We start from the raw sequence: 25,910 nt of genomic DNA on the forward strand, positions 1-25,910 counted from the left end.
CTAGCTAGATATCCCTCCGGGAAGGACCTAGCCAAGGAGTGGCTCTTTTTAGGTAACCACCATATTAAGTGGCCCTTTTAGTCAATATCCAACTCTTTGACAAGTTTAAAGATATGACAAGGGAATTACCAAGGCCAGGTATCCATCCACAGACAGCTGTTTCGGGGTATTGCCCCTCATCAGTGTGGAGTAGGATTCTGGCCAGGTGGGAGCAATGCCTAGTAGACCAACAAGACAAAACAATTACTGATCTCGGGGAGACCAGCCAGAGAAAACACTGCCAGCAGCCAACAAGGGTGCTCAAGACAGTGAAATCCTAGGTGCGTTGCCCCCTGGGAAATATGCAAATCAGAAAAGTTCGTGGAGCGTCTGTTAGGAGTCTCAACACAGAAACTTAGTAGACCAACAAGACAAAACAATCACTGATTTCGGGGAGACCAGCCAGAGAAAAGTAAGAAAGGCTCAGATGAAATCACAATAACCACCATTCTGGCCCTGGGAGCCTGATATAACATTCGGATCCAAGCACATAATCAGGGACAAAATCCGAAGTTCTGAAGACATGCCATCAGGAAGTTCCACTCCAGAGAATCGAACGCCTTGGCCACGTCCAGTGAGGCCAAGGCCCATTCATTGTCCTGTGCAGTGGCGCTGTATTGGACAACAGACTGAGCCCTCCTAATATTGATGGAAGTATTCTTCCCTACCATAAAGCCCGTTTGATCTGGGTTAATAATATCTAAAATTACAGATTTCAGTCTGGATGCCAGAATCTTAGTAAAAATGTTGTAGTCCACGTTAACTAAGGAGATGGGACGATAAGAGCTGCACTCCAGGGGGTCTTTCCCCTCCTTTACAAGTACTATAATATTGGCATCATAAAAGGAGTCTGGAAGGCAAGCTCCCTGGGTGGTCTGCATGAGAACCTCTAGCAGGGGTGGTAACAGAAGTTCTTGGTATCTCCCATACAGCTCCACAGGGAAGCCATCCGGCCCTGGGGCCTTACCCACAGCCAAATCAACAATCACAGATTTTAGTTCATCCAGAGTGATGTCGGCCTCGAAACAGGATTGTTGAGCAGCGGTCAACCTCGGCAAGTCCAAGTCAGCCAGATACTCCAAACAGTCATCTATCGACGCCCTGCTCCTAGATTTGTATAAAGAACCATAGAAGTCATGAAAGCATTGGAGAATATCCGCCGGAGATGTGGCCATACTTCTGTCGGGCCTGCAAATTTGAAGGATGGTATTAGAGGCGTTATACTGTCGGACTAGAAAAGCTAGGAGTTTACTGGACTGATTCCCCAACTCGACATAGGATTGCCGCGTAAAGAATAACTTGCGCTTAGATTTTATATCCAAGTGTTGCACATAGTGTCTATGCGATTGTAGCCATCGCAGCTAGAGGAGTTGGATATGTAAACTGTTTCTGCCTCCTTTACCCACTGTTCAGCTATATCAACTTCCTGCGAGGTGGTTCGCTTTATATATGAAATAGTCGAGATAAGGTAACCGCGTAAATAGACTTTGAGGGTATTCCAGAAAACGATAGTGTGACGAGGACTCGTATGTGCATTTATAAAAAAAATCTAGTTGTTCAGGGATCCTATCACTAGGTCCGATTTAGTTTTAACTAAAACTTATTTAGCTTCCATTGCAGTCTACGTGTCAACCGGCAGAATTTAAGGGACAAAATTACGGGGCTATGGTGAGAGACACCTCTGTTACCGTGTTCTATGTCCTCTACCCATATGGCCATATCGCTGGACCCAAATATGAAGTCAAGCCGAGAGAACATACACTTAGTGGAGGAGTGGCAGGTGTATTCATGCACGTCCAGATGATGTAATCTCCACAAATCCAGCCAGCCGTTACCCTGCATATATAAAGAGAAGGGCTGCACACCAGCAACAGTGCAAGGGAAATAAATGTAAAGCAGAAACTGCTATGTGAATACTGACATGAAAAATACAATAGCTATACGTATGTAAAAATGAAAATATGACAATGGTATCTGCATAACTGCTATGAACTTTAAGAATAAAGAGAAATGTAGCTATTGAATTGATCAATGCAACAAAGCCCCAACACCTCGTCACCGTATTCACTTACATTGGGGTCCCTAGCTAATGTGTGTCCTCTCTTGCAGTTAAAAAACCTACCGTGTATTGGAAGCTGAGACCCAGGCTATATACAGTATGTATAATGTGGACCAGCAATAGGTGTGGGTGGGGTCGGGTTCACAAACGAAAGACTACAAACCAATTAAGAAATAACGTTTGGAACACCATGCTAAATCTGAACTGGGTGCAAAAACCCTAAAAAAAACTTCACTATATAAAGAAAAGGGCTGCACACCAGCGGGTGAGGGTGGCTTAGTGAGGACAAATTTTCATACAAAATCTGTCTAAGCCATTATCCATGACCAGATTAAAATCCCCTATACACAGCACGTGGGATAATTTAGCACACAGCTGACCGCCCCTTTAATGATTACTAAGTTGACAAGGGGAGGGTTATAAATACAGAAGATAACATATTCTCGAGAGTTAATGACAGCATGTACAAAAACAAATCTGCCCTCCGGGTCCCTACGAGCGGTTCTGATGTCTCATCGTAGAGATTTATATATTAACTAGAAGGTGGCCCGATTCTACGCATCGGGTATTCTAGAATTTACGTATTGTGTAGTTCATGTATGATTTTTGTTATATATATATATAGATGTTGTTGTGTGTACTTACCAAGTGTTTGTGTAGGGCGCTGTACATGTTCTGGGTGTTGTCTGGGTGTGGCGGGGGGTGAGAGCGGTGTTGTATGTGTGTTGCGTGTGTTGCGTTGTTTGTGGAGCGCTGTGTGTCTGTAGCGTTGTGTGTGTTGCGCGGTTTGTGTGTGTGTGGTGTGTTTTGGGGGGAGGTATGTTTTGTGCAATGTGTGTGTTGTGCGGTATGTGCGTATATTTATGTATGCCGCGGTGTTTGTGTGTTGGGTGTTGTGTGTGTGCAGCGTTGTCTGTGTGTGTGGGTGTCTGTGTATGGCGGTGTTTGTGGTTCCCAGTGTGTGTGTGTGTTGTGCAGTGTGTGTGTGTGTGTGTGTGTGTGTGTGTGTGTGTGTGTGTTACGGGGAGGTGTGCACCTCCCATCGTGCTCCATCCCCCATGCTGCGCACCCCCCATCGTGCTCCATCCCCCATGCTGCGCACTCCCCATCGTGCTCCATCCGCCATGCTGCGCACTCCCAAACGTGGTCCATCCGCCATGCTGCGCACTCCCAAACGTGCTCCATCCGCCATACTGCGCACTCCCCATAGTGCTGCATCCCCCATGCTGCGCACTCCCAAATGTGCTCCATCCTCCATGCTGCGCACTCCCAAACGTGCTCCATCCGCCATGCTGCGCACTCCCCATCGTGCTCCATCCGCCATGCTGCGCACTCCCAAACGTGCTCCATCCGCCATGCTGCGCACTCCCAAACGTGCTCCATCCGCCATGCTGCGCACTCCCAAACGTGCTCCATCCGCCATGCTGCGCACTCCCAAACGTGCTCCATCCGCCATGCTGCGCACTCCCAAACGTGCTCCATCCGCCATGCTGCGCACTCCCAAACGTGCTCCATCCGCCATGCTGCGCACTCCCAAATGTGCTCCATCCGCCATGCTGCGCACTCCCAAACGTGCTCCATCCGCCATGCTGCGCACTCCTAAACGTGGTCCATCCGCCATGCTGCGCACTCCCAAACGTGCTCCATCCGCCATGCTGCGCACTCCCCAACGTGCTCCATCCGCCATACTGCGCACTCCCAAACGTGCTCCATCCGCCATACTGCGCACTTCCCATCGTGCACCATCCGCCATGCTGCGCACTCCCAAACGTGCTCCATCCGCCATGCTGCGCACTCCCAAACATGCTCCATCCGCCATGCTGCGCACTCCCAAACGTGCTCCATCCCCCATGCTGCGCACTCCCAAACGTGCTCCATCCGCCATGCTGCGCACTCCCAAACGTGCTCCATCCGCCATGCTGCGCACTCCCAAACGTGCTCCATCCGCCATGCTGCGCACTCCCAAACGTGCTCCATCCGCCATGCTGCGCACTCCCAAACGTGCTCCATCCGCCATGCTGCGCACTCCCAAACGTGGTCCATCCGCCATGCTGCGCACTCCCAAACGTGCTCCATCCGCCATGCTGCGCACTCCCCAACGTGCTCCATCCGCCATACTGCGCACTCCCAAACGTGCTCCATCCGCCATACTGCGCACTTCCCATCGTGCACCATCCGCCATGCTGCGCACTCCCAAACGTGCTCCATCCGCCATGCTGCGCACTCCCAAACGTGCTCCATCCGCCATGCTGCGCACTCCCAAACGTGCTCCATCCCCCATGCTGCGCACTCCCAAACGTGGTCCATCCGCCATGCTGCGCACTCCCAAACGTGGTCCATCCGCTATGCTGCGCACTCCCAAACGTGGTCCAGCCGCCATGCTGCGCACTCCCAAACGTGCTCCATGCGCCATGCTGCGCACTCCCAAACGTGCTCCATCCGTCATGCTGCGCACTCCCAAACGTGCTCCATCCCCCATGCTGCACACTCCCAAACGTGGTCCATCCGCCATGCTGCGCACTCCCAAACGTGCTCCATCCCCCATACTGCGCACTCCCCATCGTGCTCCATCCCCCATGCTGCACACCCCCCATCGTGCTCCGTCCCCCATGCTGCACCAGCATCAGCCTCTCTGCCCGCAGCATCAGCCTCTCTGCCCGCAGCATCAGCCTCTCTGCCCGCAGCATCAGCCTCTCTGCCCGCAGCATCAGCCTCTCTCCTCCCAGCATCAGCCTCTCTCCTCCCAGCATCAGCCTCTCTCCTCCCAGCATCAGCCTTTTCTGTCCCTAGCATCAGCCTCTCTCCTCCCAGCATCAGCCTCTCTCCTCCCAGCATCAGCCTCTCTCCCCCCAGCATCAGCCTCTCTCCTCCCAGCATCAGCTTTTTCTGTCCCCAGCATCAGCCTCTCTCCTCCCAGCCTACCCCAGCCTCAGCCTCCCCCAGCATCAGCCTCTCTTCTCTCAGCCTCCCCCTCCCAGCCTTCCCCAGGATCAGCCTCTCTCCTCCCAGCCTCCTCCAGCACGCCGTGCTCCTCTGCCGACACAGATCCGATCGCACGCACACACACACACACACACACCCGATCGCATACACACACACACACCCGATCGGATACACTCACACACACCCGATCGTATACACTCACGCACACACACACTGACGATATTGCACATACGCGCTCACACTCACAACATCCGGAGATACCACATGCTTCTGGCCATGTGATTCTCCGGCAGGTCCTGGAAGTTCACTGCACAGTATCGCCGCCGAGAAGCAAGCGATATCCCAGGATATTGAGAGTGTGTGGATGCGATGTGATGTGTGTGTGAGGTGTGTGTGTGCGTGCGTGTGTGTGTGTATGTTTCGCCGCTGCAGGATCTTGATGCGCTGGTAACTATGCTACCATGGTTACCAGCGTATCCCGTCCCCCGCTCGCATGGGAGCCCACACCAGCATACGGCGGCAACCCCAGCAATGCGAGGGTATGTGTCGGCTGGGTTGGCGGCGTACGCTGATGTGAGCTCCCGGGGGTACAGTACTCACCTGGGAGTCATGGCTCCGTGTCGGTCGGTTCGAGGAATGCATGCGGGGGGCGGGGCCAGAGCGAGCGTGCATTGCGTGAGGGGGGCGGGGCGTGGGCGAGTTGCCTGGGCGAGCGGCCAATCCGTGCTGGGGGGCGGGGCCATGGCGAGCCCAGCGGCCAATCAGCTTTGTGTCACCGTAAGGACACAATTTTGGAGCAAGACAGACAGACAGACAGAATAAGGCAATTATATATAGATAGGGAGACCCCTCGGGAGTAGGTCGTATGAAATGCATGTATGGACCAATGTACCCATGGCTTGTGTACAAATTTAGCGGTGTCCCTAGTTAAGTGCGTTTCTACTAGTGCCACTAAATGGGGTTAATGCCGCCTGAGTTGTTAGAAAACTTTAGCCTGCTTACCGGGAGATTTGAGGTCCCATATATTCCACACTAAGCACTTAATATCAGAACCCATCATGACTCATGTGGGACATAAATGACCTTCATCGGGTCCTCTGCCCTGGCCCCCATCCCCCACCCACAGATCTGCAGTCGCATGGTGAGTGATTCTCCAGCAATTCCAACTCCAGATCACATCCTGCAAAGACGAGGGGTTAGCGCCACGGTCACTGGCAGAAGAGCAACAAAAAAACATCAGAATACACTGCATCAAACAGTGGAACATGGTAACAAACAAACAAGAGTAATGTCCAGTGCCCTCAAATTCAAACTGCCAAGGGGATACCACCACTGTAGACAGTGTTAGGTATAGATGATATATAGCCACCATAGTGACAAAGAGCTCCCTTGTCCAGGCAGCTTAGCAGCACAATAAACAGGATAGGACTACAAGGAAGATAGTCGCTCTGCCTCTCCCATCCTGTCATCCAAAGAAAGTCAGTCATGATAGAAAAGTTAACGGGAGAAAAATACAATCACCTCCCTCTGCCTCCCAGGTGCAGCTGAAGTCACTCAACGGCCTCACGCAGGGTAGAAAAAAACAAAGACTTGGTCTCTTGGATAATCTGGAGACGTGCAGGGTAAACCAGTGAGTATAGGATGAACCGGGTTCTTTGCTTCTGAAGATCCGCTGAGAAGTCTGGAAAAATGGAGATTATAGCGTTGTCATACTTAAGCGGGCCCCTCTCTGGCCAGGAGTAGGGCCGTATCCCTGTCCTTGCAATTAAGAAGCCGCGCTAAGAAGTGTCTGGTGGGCGCTTCAGGAGAAAGAGGGGACTCTGTGGGCTCTCTCCACTGTAAAGGTTGCAGAAGTGTCATTTCCCAGATTAGTTTTGAGCCACTCCTCTTGAAACTGCTTGGGCTGCTGACCTGCCGACTGCTCCGGGAGACCTATAACGCGGATGTTGTCCCGGCGCATCCTGTTCTCGAGGTCATCCGCTTCATGTTGCCAGGCGTTCATGGACCCCGCCACCTTGGTTTAGTTTAGTGGACATGGTATTTACCGTGTTTTCAAGGTGGGATATCCTGATCTCAACTTCTGTGATTCGGACTCTCAGGGTCTGTAGGTCTTGTCGGAGCAGCACCCCTTCAGAATGTACCTCCTCTATCATCTCTGACAGCAATGACTTGCATAAGGATATGCAATGGAGTAGTTGTTCAGAGATCTGCTTATAAGTCAGGTCCCCCTCCTCCTGCTCCTCACACCCAGGGGGGTGAGATTTGCTGCCATCTGCACCCTTGGCTGGGGTGCCCGGATTGCCCCTCAAGGCCCATGATGTATCTGAGGGTTCCCCCATGGCAAACTCTTTCAGTCTGTCGGCTGCACTGGCGTTTTTTACGGGACACATAATATGGCGTAGGAGCAACTAAAGATTAAATATAACAGTGCCTCTTTAAGAGTGGAACAGGCTCCTGGTCCCGTTGACCGGCAGGGGGGCCAAGGTTGCATGTAGGGGGCAGTACATGCAGGGCAGAGCCCAATTTGTATACAGTACTGTAATCCAGCAGAGCAGGGGTTAAAATGGGCGACACGGTGGCTCAGTGGTTAGCACTGCAGTCTTGCAGCGCTGGGTTCTAGTCCCACTAAGGACAACATCTGCAAGGAGTTTGTATGTTCTCCCCAGGTTTGCGTGGGTTTCCTCCAGGTACTCTGGTTTCCTCATACAGACAGGTACTCTAGATTGTGAGCCCCAATGGGGACAGTGTTGCCAATGTATGTAAAGCGCTGTGGAATTAATAGCTCTATATAAGTGAATAAAATTATTATTATTATCCCTCTTTCCAATCCAGCAGGCTGGGTGAAATGCTCTGCAAGAAACTGCAGAGCAACAGCTATATCTCCCAGGAGAACAGGCCCTGCCCTTTTAATCTCAGTGGCCTCCACAGTGTATCCAAGCTCTACTGCATGTTCTAATCAGTAGCTCCTGTACACAGGGAGAGCAGGTGGGAGGAGAAAGAGGATGAGATGGCCAGCAGTGCATGGCACAGTGGAGGGGGAGGAGACACAGGGCTAATCTTTCAAAGCACTCACTGCTAAGATCTCCATTGTCCTCCATGCCTGGTGCCTGCCGTCCTTCTCCACAGAAGCCCTGAGGAATCCCCTTTCTTAGGAGACCACTGCCGAGGATAGGAGAAGCCACTCACCAGGAGGAATGTTGCAGAATAAGGTCAGGATGTCAGGAGATCAGTCTCCATGCAGCCTTTTCCCACATTACATCGCTCCGCCCCCTCGCTCAACTCTATTTATTACATTTGCTTAAAGCCAATGAAAACCCAAAAGTCATTATCTCAGAAAAATAGAATAATTCCCACAAAACACCTGCAAAATCTTTCTAAGCTTTTACAATGGTCCCTTAGTCTGGTTCAGTAGGCTACACAATCATGGGGAAGACTGCTGACTTGACATATGTCCAGAAGGCAGTCATTGACACAATCCACAAGGAGGGTAAGCCACAAAATGTCATTGCTAAAAAAGTTGGCTGTTCACAGAGTGCTGTATCCAAGCATATTAATGGAAAGTTGAGTGGAAGGAAAAAGTGTGGTAGAAAAATGTGCACAAGCAACGGGGATAACCGAAGTCTTGAAAGGATTGTTACGAAAAGGTCACTCAGAATTTTGGGGGAGATTCAAAAGGAGTAGACTGCTGCTGGAGTCAGTGCTTCAAGGGACACCACACACAGACATATCCAGGACATGGGCTACAAGTGTCATATTCCTTGCGTCAAGCCACTCATGACCAGTAGACAATGCCAGATTTAATTTTCCAGCAGGACTTGGCACCTGTCCACACTGCCAAAAGTACCAATACCTGGTTTAATAACCACAGTATCACTGTGCTTGATTGGCCAGCAAACTCATCTGACCTAAACCCCATAGAGAATCTGTCAATGCAGACAAGCTGAAGGCTGCTATCAAAGCAACCTGGGCTTCTATAACACCTCAGCAGTGCCACAGGCTGATCACCTTCATGCCACGCCTCATTGATGCAGTAATTCATGCAAAAGGAGCCTCGACCAAGTATTAAGGGCATTTACTATACAGATTTTTCAGTAGGCGCCAACATTTCTGAGTTTAAAAACAGTTTTTACTTCTATAATATTCTAATTTTCTAAGATAATGACTTTTGGGTTTTCATTGGCTGTAAGCCATAATAATCAACATTAACAGAAATAAACACGTGAAATAGATCACTCTGTGTGTAATGACTCTATATAATATATGCATTTCACTTTTTGTATTGAATTACTGAAATAAATTAACTTTTGTAGGATATTCTAATTTATTGAGAAGCACTTGTATTTATGTAAAAGCAAAAATTTGCGAAACAGTACACATTTCCTATTGCCGCATTTTGATCTTTAAACCTGTCAAACTATTTAACCCCTTCAGAGAACACTAAAAAAAAGGCAAAAAACGATTCTTTTTTTATCATACCACCAAAAAAAATCAAATATCAAATCAAAAAGTCTCATGAAAATAAAAACAGTATAGTTGAAAATGTCATCTTGTTCCGCCAAAAACCAAGCCCCAATTCAGCTCAGTTAAAGGAACAATAAAAAAGCTATATCTTTTTATATAAAATTGTTTTTGTGGAAAAATGTAAAAAAATATAAATATGGCATCGCTGTAATTGTAGTGACCCTAAGAATAAATTTGTCTTTTCAGCTTTACCACACAGATAGCAGTGTAAAAAAAAACAACAATTCCTGAATTGCGTTTTCATGTTCATTCTGCCTCCCAACAATCAGAATAGAAAAAGATCAAGAAAATGTTATATGCCCAAAAATAGTAATATTAATAACGTCATCTTATCCCTCAAGAAACAGACCCTGACATGACTGTCGGCAGAGATCTAAAAGAATATATAGTTTTCAAAATATGGTGATGCAAAAACTTTTTTTTATATAAAAAAAGGATGGTTTTTTTACTGTGTGATCGTAGCCAAACATAAAAAATATATATAAATCTGATCGCTCTGTAATCCCATCCAACCCAAGAATAAAGTCATCTTATGACTTATACCACATGGTGAATAGCGTAAAAAAATAAAATAAATAAATCGCATCGCTATCGCATCAAAACCGCATTGTGTGATGCAATTATTGGCCAGAAGATGGAGATTTGGTGCAGGAATATGGTGTATAAATTTCAGCACTAACTCTATCTCTTGGCAAAATAAAAGCAGTTTTCTGCCAAGAGATGCAGGTCTGTGAACTCAGTGACCTCACCTGGGAACCTCCAGCTGTGACTGCAAATAAACTAAGTGACATCACCGCTTATCGCTGTGGCTAAGTCAGTCTTTGCCTGCAGCTCAGAGTGTGCAGACATGTTCTGTGCCCTCGTGCTTGCCTTCAGTATATAGCAGAGCTGGAATCATCATGTGACCTCATGTGGATTACGTCCAAACTGGATGTTTTTGGGGTTAATAAATTCGTGAAATAGGGGGAGTTTTTTTGCATTATATTTCAAATAAAGGATATTTTCTGTGTTTTGGGTTTGTATTTCTTTTCACTTCCAGATTAGTAATGGGTGGGGTCTCATAGTTGCCTCCCATTATTAATTTAGGGCTTAGTGACAGCAGTGAGCTGTCATTAACCCCTTATTACCTTGATTGCCACCGCACCAGGGTAATTGGGATGAGCCTGGTAAAATTCTGGGATTAGATGCGACAATCCTGGGCGGCTACAGGCTGCTATTTTCTTCAGCGCTCTATTGGGAGACCCAGACGATTGGGGTATAGCTACTGCCCTCTGGAGGCCACACAAAGCACTACATTAAAAGTGCAAGGCCCCTCCCCCTCTGGCTATACCCCCCCGTGGTATCACGGGTTCTCCAGTTTTAGCTTTGTGTGCGAAGGAGGTCAGACATTCCATGCATAGCTCCACAGATTTTAGTCAGCAGTAGCTGCTGACTGTTTCGGATGGAAGAAAAGAGGACACATATAGTGTCCCCAGCATGCTCCCTTCTCACCCCTGGATGGTGTTGTAAGGTTGAGGTACCTATTGCTGGTACAGGGCTGGAGCCTGACATGCTGTTTTCCTTCCACATCCCCTTGTAGGGCTCTGTGGAAGTGGGATCCTGCCGGCCTCTCAGCTCTGATGCCGGGCTCCATCCACAGACCCATTAGAACCTGATGGATTCGGAGCAGGAGTACGATCAGGGACAGGGCCCTGCATCTTACAGGTACTCTGTGTCCCCGGCAGGCACAGACACACTCCGGGCTGGCTGGGTGTTATAGTGCGCCGGGGACCGCAACGTGGAGTTGGTGTCCCTACAGATTACTGGGGGATTGTTTGTGTTTGGGAACGCAGCGCCGACCCCCTCTGGACCGGGCGGCGCTGCTGTGACTTGTGGTGCGCCGGGGATCCGCCGTCCGCGCTTTTACGGCGGCGGCGGTTATAACTTTAGTCCCCGGCTTTTTGGGCCTAGGACGCCGGCAGCTCCGTTTCGTTCCCGCCCCCACCCTGTCATTCAGGGTAGGGGAGAGACGCTGTTCGCAAGCAGCGACGAGGGCTGGAGCCTGATTTACATGCTCCAGCCCTCACACTATGCACAGAGGGAAGCAGGCTTCCCGCTCTTGGCCAGGAACGCCCAGGGCCCGCCCCCCTTCCTCTCTCGAGACGCCGGCAGCCATTACATGCATGCCTGGCTGGAGGAAGGACGCAAGGCTCTGGGAGACCTGGACTAGGGGCTATCTGGCGACCACACACCCGCTTTTTAAGCGGGCGGTAAGCGATTTTTCTGTGCTGGTCCCTCTAGTGCCTCACTGTGTATCGGTGTACTGTACAGTTATATAGATATTGTATTTCTTGCACTGTGAGGTGCGCTTCTGGCTGCATATCCCAGATCGCTCTGTGGAAGCAGCAACATGTCATCCTCAAAACGCAAGGCGGCCAAGGCAAAAAGGGCTGTGTATACTGCGTGTGCTGCATGTGGGGCTAATCTACCAGCAGGCTCTGATGACCCCCATTGTGTGCAATGCTCCGACCCGGTGCTGCTTCGCCAGCTGGAGTCAGGAGAGGTGGCGACCCAGGCTGAGACGCTTGTAAGTTCTGCCCCGGTGACAGGGACGGACTTTGCAGTTTTTGCAGATAATATGTCTGTATCTATGGCAAAAATCCTTGAGACCTTGCAATCTATGCATGGGGCTCAGTCTCTGGGCACGGTGAGGCCTCTGTCCTCAGGTCCCCCTTACTTGGAATGTATCCAGCCCACAGGGGGGTCCCCGGCTTCACAGGCCGAGGATTATGACTCAGATGATGGTCCCAGCCACCCTAAGCGAGCTCGCTGGGAAAGACCCTCGACGTCTTCACACTGCTCAGGGTCTCAGCGCAATCAGTCTCCCTGTGATGTGTCTGATGAGAGTGATCAGGAATCCACTCCTGGAACCCCTCTCAACCTGGATACCCCGGATGGGGATGCCATGGTAGACGACCTTATCTCAGCCATCAATAGGCTGTTGGATATTTCTCCCCCAGCCCCTTCAGCAGAAGAGGCGGCTGCGGAGCAGGAAAAGTTTCGTTTCCTTTATCCCAAGCGTAAACTGAGTGCTTTGTTAGATCACTCTGACTTCAGAGAATCAATCCAGAAGCACGACGCTCACCCAGAAAGGCGTTTCTCTAAACGATCTAAAGATACGCGTTTCCCTTTCCCCCCTGAGGTGGTCAAGCGCTGGACACAGTGTCCAAAGGTAGACCCCCCGATTTCCAAACTTGCAGCTAGATCCATAGTTGCAGTGGAGGATGGCGCTTCACTTAAAGATGCCAATGACAGACAGATGGACCTTTGGTTAAAATCTGTCTATGAAGCTATAGGCGCGTCGTTTGCTCCGGCATTCGCAGCCGTATGGGCACTCCAGGCTATTTCAGCTGGCTTAGCAAAAGTGGATGCTATCATGCATCCAGCAGTGCCGCAAGTGGCGCACCTTACCACGCAGATGTCGGCGTTTGCGTCTTACGCTATCAATGCGGTCCTAGAATCTACCAGTCGCACCTCAATGGCGTCCGCCAATTCGGTTGTTTTGCGCAGAGCCTTGTGGTTAAAGGACTGGAAAGCAGATGCTGGTTCCAAAAAATGTTTAACCAGTTTGCCTTTGTCTAGAGAGAGACTGTTTGGCGAGCCATTGGCTGACATCATTAAACAGTCCAAGGGTAAAGACTCCTCTTTACCACAACCCAGAACACCCAAACCTCAGCAGAAAAAGTGGCAGCAGAGGTTTCAGTCCTTTCGAGGTTCGGGCAAGACACCATTTACCTCGTCCAAAGGGACTCAGAGGACGCAAAGAAACTCAGATTCGTGGCGGACTCACACACGCCCCAAGAAAGCAAATGGAGGTACCGCTTCCAAAGCGGCTACCTCATGACTTCCAGCCCCCCCCCTCCGCATCGCCGGTCGGGGGCAGGCTCTCCCGCTTTTCCGGCATTTGGATGTCACAGGTCAAAGACCGGTGGGTGACGGACATTTTGTCTCGCGGGTACAGAATCGAGTTCAATTCTCGTCCTCCAGCTCGGTTCTTCAGAACCTCCCCACGGCCAGACCGAGCAGATGCTCTGCTGCAGGCGGTGGATTCCCTAAAAGCGGAAGGAGTGGTTATCCCAGTCCCTCCTCAGGAACAAGGGCAAGGGTTTTACTCCAATCTCTTTGTGGTTCCAAAAAAGGACGGCTCGTTCCGTCCTGTTCTGGACCTAAAACGGCTCAACAAACATGTGCACGCCAGGAGGTTCCGGATGGAAACCCTCCGCTCTGTCATTGCCTCAATGTCCAGAGGAGACTTCCTTGCCTCAATAGACATCAAGGATGCTTATCTCCACGTGCCAATTGCTACAGAACATCAACGTTTTCTACGTTTTGTGATAGGAGACGACCATTTTCAGTTCGTAGCTCTTCCATTTGGTCTGGCGACAGCCCCACGGGTCTTCACCAAGGTCATGGCGGCGGTGGTAGCAGTCTTGCACTCTCAGGGTCACTCGGTGATTCCTTACCTAGACGACTTATTGGTCAAAGCTCCCTCTCAGGAGGCATGCCAACTCAGTCTGAATGCTACGCTGGAGACTCTACAGTCTTTCGGATGGATCATCAACTTTCCAAAGTCGATCCTATCACCGACTCAGTCACTAACGTATCTTGGCATGGAGTTTCATACTCTAGCAGCGATAGTGAAGCTTCCGCTGGACAAGCAGCGGTCACTACAGACAGGGGTGCAATCTCTCCTGCAGGGCCAGTTGCATCCCTTGCGGCGCCTCATGCATTTCCTAGGGAAGATGGTGGCAGCCATGGAAGCAGTTCCCTTTGCGCAGTTTCATCTGCGCCCACTTCAATGGGACATTCTCCGCCAATGGGACGGGAAGTCAACGTCCCTGGACAGGAAAGTCTCGCTTTCCCAGACGGCCAAAGACTCTCTACAATGGTGGCTCCTTCCCACATCATTGTCTCAGGGAAGATCCTTCCTGCCCCCATCCTGGGCAGTAGTCACGACAGATGCGAGTCTGTCAGGGTGGGGAGCAGTATTTCTCCACCACAGGGCTCAGGGGACGTGGACTCCGCAGGAGTCCACCCTTCAGATCAATGTTCTGGAGATCAGAGCAGTGTATCTTGCTCTACTGGCCTTCCAACAGTGGCTGGAAGGAAAGCAGATCCGAATCCAATCGGACAACTCCACAGCGGTGGCATACATCAACCACCAAGGAGGGACGCGCAGTCGGCAAGCCTTCCAAGAAGTCCGGCGCATTCTAATGTGGGTGGAGGACAGAGCATCCACCATATCCGCGGTTCACATCCCAGGCGTAGAAAACTGGGAAGCAGACTTCCTCAGTCGCCAGGGCATGGACGCAGGGGAATGGTCCCTTCACCCGGACGTGTTTCAGGAAATCTGTCGCCGCTGGGGAGTGCCGGACGTCGACCTAATGGCATCCCGGCACAACAACAAGGTCCCGGCATTCATGGCGAGGTCGCGCGATCAAAGAGCTCTGGCGGCAGACGCCTTGGTTCAAGATTGGTCGCAGTTTCAGCTCCCATACGTGTTTCCGCCTCTGGCGCTCTTGCCCAGAGTGCTACGCAAGATCAGATCCGAGTGCAGCCGCGTCATACTCGTCGCTCCAGACTGGCCGAGGAGGTCGTGGTATCCGGATCTGTGGCATCTCACGATCGGTCGACCGTGGTCACTGCCAGACCGACCAGACTTACTGTCCCAAGGGCCGTTTTTCCATCAGAATTCTGCGGCCCTGAACCTGACTGTGTGGCCATTGAGTCCTGGATCCTAGCATCTGCTGGATTATCTCAGGGAGTCATTGCCACAATGAGACAAGCTAGAAAGTCGAATTCGGCTAAGATCTACCACAGAACGTGGAAGATTTTCTTGTCCTGGTGCTCTGCTCAGGGAGTGTCTCCCTGGCCATTTGCATTGCCCAAGTTTCTTTCCTTCCTGCAATCGGGGTTAGAAAAGGGCTTGTCGCTCAGTTCCCTTAAAGGGCAAGTTTCGGCACTATCCGTGTTTTTTCAGAAGCGTCTAGCACGTCTTCCTAAGGTGCGCACGTTCTTGCAGGGGGTCTGTCATATTGTGCCCCCGTACAAGCGACCGTTAGATCCATGGGATCTGAACAGGGTACTAGTTGCTCTCCAGAAGCCGCCCTTCGAGCCTCTGAAGGAAGTTTCCTTTTCTCGGCTGTCGCAGAAAGTGGCGTTTCTTGTTGCAATCACATCGCTTCGGCGAGTGTCTGAGCTGGCAGCTCTGTCATCTAAGGCTCCCTTCCTGGTGTTCCACCAGGACAAGGTTGTGCTGCGCCCCATTCCGGAGTTTCTCCCTAAGGTCGTATCCTCTTTTCATCTTAATCAGGATATTTCCTTGCCTTCTTTTTGCCCTCATCCGGTTCACCGGTATGAAAAGGCCTTACGTTTGCTAGATCTGGTGAGAGCACTCAGAATCTACATTTCCCGCACGGCGCCCATACGCCGTGCCGATGCACTTTTCGTCCTTGTCGCTGGTCCGCGCAAGGGGTTGCAGGCTTCTAAAGCCACCCTGGCTCGATGGATCAAAGAACCAATTCTAGAGGCCTACCGTTCTGCGGGGCTTCCGGTTCCTTCGGGGCTAAAAGCCCACTCCACCAGAGCCGTGGGTGCGTCCTGGGCATTACGTCACCAGGCTTCGGCTCAACAGGTGTGCCAGGCAGCTACCTGGTCCAGTCTGCACACTTTCACCAAGCATTATCAGGTGCATACCTATGCTTCGGCGGATGCCAGCTTAGGTAGAAGAGTCCTGCAGGCGGCAGTGACACCCCCGTAGGGGAGGGCTGTTTTGCAGCTCTAACATGAGGTATTTATTTACCCACCCAGGGACAGCTTTTGGACGTCCCAATCGTCTGGGTCTCCCAATAGAGCGCTGAAGAAGAAGGGAATTTTGTTACTTACCGTAAATTCCTTTTCTTCTAGCTCTTATTGGGAGACCCAGCACCCGCCCTGTTGTCCTTCGGGATGTTTTTTTGTTGTTTGCGGGTACACATGTTGTTCATGTTGAACGGTTTTTCAGTTCTCCGATGTTATTCGGAGTTAATTTGTTTAAACCAGTTATTGGCTTCCTCCTTCTTGCTTTGGCACTAAAACTGGAGAACCCGTGATACCACGGGGGGGTATAGCCAGAGGGGGAGGGGCCTTGCACTTTTAATGTAGTGCTTTGTGTGGCCTCCAGAGGGCAGTAGCTATACCCCAATCGTCTGGGTCTCCCAATAAGAGCTAGAAGAAAAGGAATTTACGGTAAGTAACAAAATTCCCTTCTTTAGGCTGGTGGGGCAATAATTATGGGCCTCTCCACCCTGAAAATACCAGCTGTCAGCTTTATCATGGTTGGGTATTGAAATGGAGGGGGGGGGGGGGAATGGAATGCACACCGTTTTTTTAAATTTATTTAAAAAAAACGCCGCATATGTCCCTATTATATTGATACACAGCCAAGATAAGCATACTGGTGGGGGCTGCTTTATCTGTGTTGGGTATCATAATATGGGGGAACCCTATGCCAATTTTTTAAATTTATTTTTGCACCACGATAGACACGCACGCAGCGTCTGTGATTAAAAGCATTTAGACACGCTGTCACACAGGGTGGGGGTGCTGCCTGACTGCAACCAATCAGAGATGCGGGGACTGCTGGTGGAGGCATATGTATGAAGGATAATAAGGAGCCCCGGAAGTTGTTTTACCGCCGCGTTGGAGACTGGCATGTTACGGTCGCTGAGGGGCAGCGAACGTTCGGGAGTAGACCCACTAGGCCATACACCGGACTCCCCTGAAGGAGCAACCAGAAGCGAACACCTATACAGGGGCTCTCTAGAACAGCAACAGGGGGCCTAAATGCACGACTGCCAAGAACCAGTGGTGGCAGCTCTTACGAACTGGTGTAAGTCTCTTGAAGTCCAGTACTGGTGTGCTCAGATGTGGCAGACCAGAGGAGGTAACTCTGACTTGACAGAAGCTCAGACGTGGCGTCACAGAGGTGGTAGCTTAGATGTGGCAGAACAGAGGTGGTGGCTCAGACGTGGCAGCCCGCGGAGGTAGTGGCTCAGACATGGCAACACGGAGATGATGGTAATAAGCAGGCTCTAGGATGAGACAGGTTAGGTACACGAGACTGGTATTAGGACACACTAAATAGGACTAGACAGAGTGACATAATGGGACCTGAGAACTAGCAATGTACTAACTAGTAGGCAATGTTGCTCAGGCGCCTCCTGAATGGGGAGGCAGTCTTAAATACCTTAAGGTAATAGGTGAGCAGAGGGAATGCTTCCAGGTAATGGAGACGCCGTCCCTTTAAGAAATGGGCGTGGCCGTGCGTGCACCCTACCGGTACTCACTAAAGATTTGCGCGCAGCCTGGAAGCAGGGAGAGACCGCGGCAGAAAAGAGCGTGGAAGCGCTGGGCAGGTGAGGAAAGCGGCAACCCTGCCCAGGCCTGGGAGTGGGAGTGTGCAAGGATGCCATACTGGGATCAGGCACGGAGCACATGTGGCAGCAGGAGGCAGGTGAGGAGAAGGGCACCCCCTGTGGAGACCGGGAGCATGCGGGAACTGGGCACTAAAATAACTCACCTGCTTTTCTCTTTTCCCATCACTACTCACTACACTTCTTGATAAATTCTGGGAGGGGTGTAGTTTCCAAAGTGGGGTAACTAGTGGAAAGTTTCCACTGTTTAGGCACTTCAGGGTCTCTGCAAATGTGACATGGCAGTCGCTATGTATTCCAGCCAATTTTGTGCTCCAAACGTCGATTGGTGCTTTCTCCCTTCTGAACCCTGCCGTACGCCTAAACAGTAGTTTTCCACCACATATGAGGAATTGACATACTCAGGAGAAATTGCGAAACAAACTCTATGGTCCATTTTCTCCTCACACCCTTGTAAACATGCAAACTTTTGAGCTACAGCAATAGTTTTGCGGAAAAAAAGTATAATTTTCATTTTTCTCCTTCCACATTGCTTTAATTCCTGTGAAGCGTCTAAAGGTTTAATAAACTTCTTGAATATGGTTTTGACCACTTTGACAAGTGCAGTTTTTAAAATGGTGTCAGTATTGGGTATTTTCTGTCATCTAGGCCCTTCAAAGTCACTTAAAATCTGATGTAGTCCCTAGACAAATTGATTTTGTAAATTTTGTTGAACAATGAAAAATTGCTGATAAACTTTTAACCTTTCTGACTTCCTAACAAAAACAAATGTGTTTCAAAAATTGTGCTGATGTAAAGTAGACATGTGGCAAATGTTATTTATGCACTATTTTTGTGTGGTATAACTATCTGGTTTAAGGGCATAAAAACACAAAGTTTGAAAATTGTGACATTTTCAAAATTTTTGTTAAATGTTTGATATTTTCATAAATAAACGCAAATCATATCGACCAAGCTTTACCACTAACATGAAGAACAATGTGCCACAAAAAAACCTACTGTGTTTCCCTGAAAATAAGACCTCCCCCGAAAATAAGACCTCCCAGGAGTTTTCAGAGAAGCTTTAATATAAGACATCCCCTGAAAATATGACCTAGCCACGGTCAATAATGAAGTGTCATGCAGCGGTGAAAGAGTTAAAGACACTGCAGGACACTTCATTATAGGCAGCGGACATCCCCAGAAGAGAGAAGACAGAAGAAAGAAGATCCCCGATCACACTTACCAAAAGCCGACCGGGAGCAGGTGAGCGCATCAAGGTCCTGCAGTGGAACACACACACACACACACATGCACACACACACATGCACGCGCACACACACACACACACACACACATCAGATCACATCCACACACTCACAACATCCGGCGATATCGCTTGCTTCTCGGCGGCGATACTGTGCGCGCAGTGACCTTCCAGGACCTGCCAAGGATCACATGGCCGGAATAATGTGGTATGTCCGGATGTTGTGAGTGTGTTCGCGCGTATGTGCGAGTGTGTGTGTGTGTGTGTGTGTGTGAATGTATGCGATCGGATCTGTGAGTATCGGCAGGAGGCAGAGGAGCACCGCGTGCAGCACAGCTGCTGGGAGTGCCTACCGGAGGGCACAGGGAGAAGTGGTGTGTGTGTGTGTGTGTGTGTGTGTGTGTGTGTGTGTGTGTGTGTGTGTGATCTGATGTCAGCCAGACGCAGGGGAAGCATGCAGCGTACCTGATGGGAGATCACAGGAGGATCTGGGAGCCATACACACGCCCTGGGCTGGTAAGTATGACGATCCTGGGATGGGGGGGGTTGCTTTTTGTGGGGGGTAAACTTACCCCCAACCATGTATCCTCGAGAATAAGACACCCCCTGAAAATAAGACCTAGCACTTTTTTCAGGGCAAAAAAAAATATAAGACAGTGTCTTATTTTCGGGGAAACAGGGTATCTCCACATCACTGGAATATATTGAAGCATTCCAGAGTTAGTACCAAATAAAGTGACAGTGGTCGAATTGAAAAAATTGGCCTGATTAGGAAGGTGAAAACAGGCTCGAGGGTGAAGGGTTTAAAGGGAATCTGTCATCTCATTGGACATATGTAACATATTAATAGTCTCATACAAGTAATAGAGTGCTAAAAATAATCATACCTGTCTGCCTAATATCAGATGCCTTCTTGTGGAAAAATTATCTTTTATCTCCCTGTGCAAATTAGGCCTTCAAGGCTAAGGGGCGATGCTGCCACAAAGAAATCCTGTGCCTGAACACTGCAATTGCCAATGTTTCACTGTAGTGTTTCACCTTTGTATGGGCATTGGCTTCATGTTCCTTCTACGCAAGCACTGGACTGTCACTGCTACTTCCACTCCAGTGATCTGGCGCCTCTGCAGAAGAAACATGAGGCCAATGCCCAGTGAAGGGCGGAACACTACAGTAGAATATCGGCAATTGTGGTGTGCGGGCACAGAATTTCAGGATCACAACTAGACTTCACAGTGACGCTGTAACTCTGCTAATGAAGCAAGGAGGCAGCATTATCTTCCAGGCAGCATCCACCCCATAGCCTGGAAGACCTAATTAAAATAAAGGGATAAAAGTTGATTTTTCCACATGAAGGTATCTGATCTGAGGCATACAGATATGATTGTGTGAGCACTTCATTACCTGTATGCCCATATTAATAAGTTAGATATGTCAAATGGGGTGACATATTCCCTTTAGGACTCACAAACACCATGACTTATTAGTTCCTCTCTCTCCTAACATATCTGTACAGTAGTTACAGAAGGTTTTTCATAGTAACAGGTTTTGAATTGAGATTGTCCTGTATATCCATCCGTAGATGTAGGACATTGTTATTTTTATGTAAGATTCATAAGTGCCGGATACTAGTTGGTACTTAAAGTGTAACCGTCGTTTGAATTTTTATTTCATAAATCAATATTACACATGAAAATAAAAAACCGTGTAATATATCTTATCAGACAAATTTGCTTCTCTATTTGCCAGAATTGATCAATCAGTGACTTAGCTTGTGTTTTTTTTTTCTTTGTTTTAAGTATACATAACTTTCTTTTTTCTAGATGGGTCAGTTTTACTATTCTGCTAAGGCATTTGATGTGTTAGAAAGACTTGATCCAAGTCCTGAATACTGGGAAGGAAAGCGTGGAGCCTGTGTTGGAATCTTTCAAATGATTTTGGCAGGACGGGAACCCAAGTGAGTATTCAGAAGCTGAATACAATTGCACTCATGAGATATTTCCTCCTAATTAGACACCTAAACATTTAATCTTAGTAGCAAGACTATACAGCACTCCTACACAGATTCTCTCAGAGATATGTTTTTAATGCATACAGTTTGTGTTGTGAAATTTGGTGATTATTGCAATTATCTTTTAGAATGGCTATTCATTCACTTTTCTTCAAATTTAAAGGGGTTATCCGGCTTCTTTTGACTTTTTTTCATTATTACACTATTGGGCTACATTGGGGCAGGTAAGTAGATAGAGACCACTTACCTGCCCCTCTCCCCCGGCTCAGAGTGGTCATGTGACCGCTCCTGCCGCGATTTTGCTGCTTCCGGTCATTTCATGTCTACATGGGCAGGGCCATGTTGACATGCAAATCTGGAACAGCATGTCGCCTCCCTGCTGGGCTGTACAGTGCGTGGAGTAACTGCCCCCGTTCCCTGCACCCTCCCACACATTCCCCCGCACCCCGTACTCTGCCCACAACCTCCCACACACTCCTTAGCCTCCCTCCCCCGCCTCCTGTGCCCAGCTACGTGCGCCCTGAATTCCAGCCGATTCAGTGTCCAGTTCAATAAGGCAAAGAACACTTGCTGTCTGATACACTGTCAGCGCTGGGTCCCCAGCGCTTTATCATGTTTACTGCCTGACGCCCTGGGAACTGTCCCCCCCCCCCCCCGTGCACGCTGTCTGTGTCATCATGGGTCATCTGTGTATGTGCATCAGTCTGTGTCCCGCGCCAGCCCCGCGGATGCCCGCACTTCTCACGCCGCGGGGCTGGCAGAGAGCGGGACACTGACTGCTAAAGGTGGTATCACACACAGCGACAACGACGTCGCTGCTACGTCACCATTTTCTGTGATGTTGCAGCGACGTCCCGTCGCTGTGTGTGACATCCAGCAACGAGCTGGCCCCTGCTGTGAGGTCGCCGCTCGTTGCTGAATGTCCAGCTTCATTTTTTGGTCGTCTCTCTTCCGCTGTGACGCACAGATCGCTGTGTGTGACAGCGAGAGAGCGACGAAATGACGCGAGCAGGGAGCAGGAGTCGGCAGCTGCGGTAAGCTGTAACCAAGGTAAACATCGGGTAACCAAGGTGGTTACCCGATATTTACCTTCGTTACTAGCCTCCGCCGCTCTCACGCTGCCAGCGCCGGCTCCTGCTGTCTGCACATGTAGCTGCAGTACACATCGTGTAATTAACCCGATGTGTACTGTAGCTAGGAGAGCAAGGAGCCAGCGCTAAGCAGTGTGCGCGTCTCCCTGCTCTCTGCACTGTGACATGTAGCTGCAGTACACATCGGGTTAATTAACCCGATGTGTACTGTAGCTAGGAGAGCAGGGAGCCAGCGCTCAGTGTGCGCGGCTCCCTGCTCTCTGCACATGTAGCTGCAGGTTAGATTAGATGAGATCATTACCTGCTGTGACGATCTCCTGCCTCCTGACGTCACCGCGGTCACTGCCTTCTCTGCCCGTCTCGCGGGCGGCCCGAGACTGTCACTAGCAGTGACGTCACGGGCTCTCACAATACTGCGTAGAACGCGGCGGGCATAGAAGTCAGTGACAGTGCTGACGTCAGGAGAGCAGGAGATCGTTACTGCAGGTAATGATCTCATCTAACCTCCTGATGGCAGCGCTCGGCATCCCCTGCAGTGACCTGGGCTGACCTATTGATGTTAGCTCAGGTCACTGCACGGCTCTCCCAGCCAATGGGGAACATTTTGTTCTTCATTGACTGGGAGTCTCATTGACTATGGTATGGATCGCCGTGCGACCCCCTTATTGGATTACGCCGGACCTGGATTGGATTGTTCTTGTCAATAAATTGTTGAAAGAGGGAATGTGGGGAGTGTTTTTTCAAATAAAACTTTTTTTGTTGTCTATTTTTTATTTTTTACTGACTGGGTTGGTGATGTCGGGTATCTGATAGACGCCTGACCTCACCAACCCCAGGGCTTGATGCCAGGTGACATTACACATCTGGCATCAACCCCATATATTACCCCGTTTGCCAACGCACCAGGGCACGGGATGAGCTGGGGCGAAGCACCAGGATTGGCGCATCTAATGGATGCGCCACTTCTGAGGCAGCTGTAGCCTGCTATTTTTAGGCTGGGGAGTGTCCAATAACGGTGGACCTCCCTAGTCTGAGAATACCAGACCACAGCTGTCCGCTTTACCTTGGCTGGTGATGCAATTTGGGAGGGACCCCACGTTTTTTGTTTTAAATTATTTATTTAATTTTAAATAGCGTGGGGTGCCCTCTGTTTTGGATTACCAGCCAAGGTGAAGCTGCCAGCTGTGGTCTGCAGGCTGCAGCCGTCTGCTTTACCCTAGCTGGCTACAAAAGATAGGGGGGACCTCACGTCGTTTTTTTTTTAATTATTTATTTATTGGCTAAATACAAGGCTAAGCACCCTTTAGTGCCACATGAAAGGCACTAAAGGGTGCCAGCTTAGACTATGCGGGGGGGTAGGACAATATATTGGTCTTTCTCATCTATTATCTATCCCTCTATCTATCCCTTTATTCATTCATCCATCCCTCTATTTATCCCTCTAGCTATCTGTATCTATCTATCCCTCTATCTATCTAGCTGCTTCAGTTTTTTTGTAGTATGAAAAAAATAGGAAGGGTACGCAGATGACACGCGGACCATATACAGAACGGAACGGATGCCACACAGTTGCATCCGTGAAAAAACATGACCTTTTTTTGCAGACCGCAAAAACGGGGCAGTCCTGTGAATGTAGCCTAATCAAGAGGCTTATGAGGGTGATGTATTTAATTACAAAAAACTGTTTTTTCTTGGTGTATGTGTTTATTTACTGTCACTTACAGATTACTAAGGGGGGGGGGTGTCTCATAGACCCTGACGATTAATATCTGGCTTAGAGGCAGCTGTGGGCTGTGATTAACTTCATATTAGCCTGATTGCCACCGCCCCAGAACAACCAGGAAGAGCCATGTAAAGTGCTGGGATTGTCACATCTAATGGATGTGACAATCCTGAGTGGCTGTAGGCTGCTATTTTTAGGCACGGGGCGGCTCAATAAATAGGGGTCTCCCCAGCCTGACAATACCAGCCCCCAGCTTTTGTGGTTTATCATGCCTGGGTACCAAAATTCGGGGGAACTGAATTTCGTTTATTTTTTATTATTTATTATTTTTGTAAATCAAGAAAAAAGCCGCATGCAGTTCCTCTTATTTGGATACACAGCCAAGATAAGCGCACGGCTTGGGGCTGCATACTGTAGCCATATGCTTTTTCTGTTCTTGGTGTCATAATATGGGAGAAAAACACAGTGAAAAATTTTATGCGTTTTATACCACAATAATGATCCGCAGAGTTGAATTGCTTTCCCGCTCATCAACCGTCTTGGCGCCCGTGATTGGTTGTAGGCAGATGCTGTCACATACGCTAAGGGTGCGTCTGACTGCAACCAATCACAGGAGACAGGACAGCCGGAGGACGGGGAAAGCAGTGCATATGAATGAGCAGTAATTAGTGGCTCAGCAAGTGAAGGAGGTGCCACGGGAACAGTGTACAGCTGCAACGGAGCCTCGGTCAGTATGAAGCGCTTTCTTCTTTTTTTTTTTACGTTACTATTAATTTTTAATTTCACAAGTGCCTGATCCTGATCACACATCCGGAATCCAGGTCCTGGTTCTGCCCAACAATAGCCTCTGATACTCTGAAAAGAGGGCTGTTTACCCCTACGCTGACTGATTGAACGAGTTTTTTCAGTAGCTACTCTGAAAAGATGACGCAAAGTTTCGTGAACCTCTATTTTCAACAACCCACAAAGCACAGTTTCATCAACACAGTATGATAGCCCCCACACAACCCACCACATTTTATAATGGCTCACACACAGTATAATGCGCTTCACATAGACATCCAAATACTATAATGTCCCCCTCATACAGCCCAGCAAACTATATTTTGGCCCCTACACAGATCAAAACAGTATAATGGCTGCCCCAGCTAATGATTAAAAAAATTACTCATCTCTCCCCATTCTCCCGCTGCTCCAATCTTCGCAGCAGGTGTCCTGAATGTTCGGCACTGGTCTGCAGAGGGTGCGTTGAAGTGACATCATTGTGACCTCTGCACTGACACATCAAAGCTCATAAGCACAGGGAGAATAATGGAGGAGGGAGCTGTCAGATCATTGCTTTCAATTATATTGGCATTTATCGTTCAGTTGAACGTGCAATACAGGACGGAGGAGGGTCCAGTGCAGGCCCTGGAACTAGCCCCCTGACTCACAGGTCCCTTAGTAGCAACGTGGTCTGCCGCCATGAGCGGTACACAACTGTATATATCTTTCAATTTTAAATAAATATTATATATATATATATATATATATATATATATATATATATATAAAATCTAATATATAAAGCTGAGTGTGTGTGTGTGTGTGTGAGTCCGCTAAAGAAATCCGCACTATCTCATTTACAATAACGTTTTCTCTAGTCCCTTCCACGACAGCATAGGAGGTTGTCTCTCCACGCCCTAATTGGGACAGGAAGTTCAAGAGGTTTAAAAGGACCCTCCCACCTCCCACAGCCAGTGTCTTTCCTGTCCCCATGGGGCATGGAGAGGTTTTTATTTTCTCCTATGTTGTGGTGGCCGGCGAACTACAGTATAATATTTTCTT

At 49.2% G+C, this 25,910-nt stretch overlaps 1 protein-coding gene across 1 annotated transcript in view; it reads left to right on the forward strand.

Annotated features, from left to right (window-relative positions):
* IFT56 (intraflagellar transport 56) overlaps positions 1 to 25,910 on the forward strand; it is a 243,338-nt gene that overhangs the window by 176,964 nt on the left and 40,464 nt on the right. The window contains exon 17 of the mRNA XM_075321910.1: positions 21,082 to 21,215. Coding sequence (XP_075178025.1) covers positions 21,082 to 21,215 — 134 coding nt within the window. The remainder of the gene's footprint in view (positions 1 to 21,081; positions 21,216 to 25,910) is intronic.

The sequence above is a fragment of the Anomaloglossus baeobatrachus genome, chromosome 8 (genome assembly GCF_048569485.1).
Source record: "Anomaloglossus baeobatrachus isolate aAnoBae1 chromosome 8, aAnoBae1.hap1, whole genome shotgun sequence".
NCBI classification, from domain to species: domain Eukaryota; kingdom Metazoa; phylum Chordata; class Amphibia; order Anura; family Aromobatidae; genus Anomaloglossus; species Anomaloglossus baeobatrachus.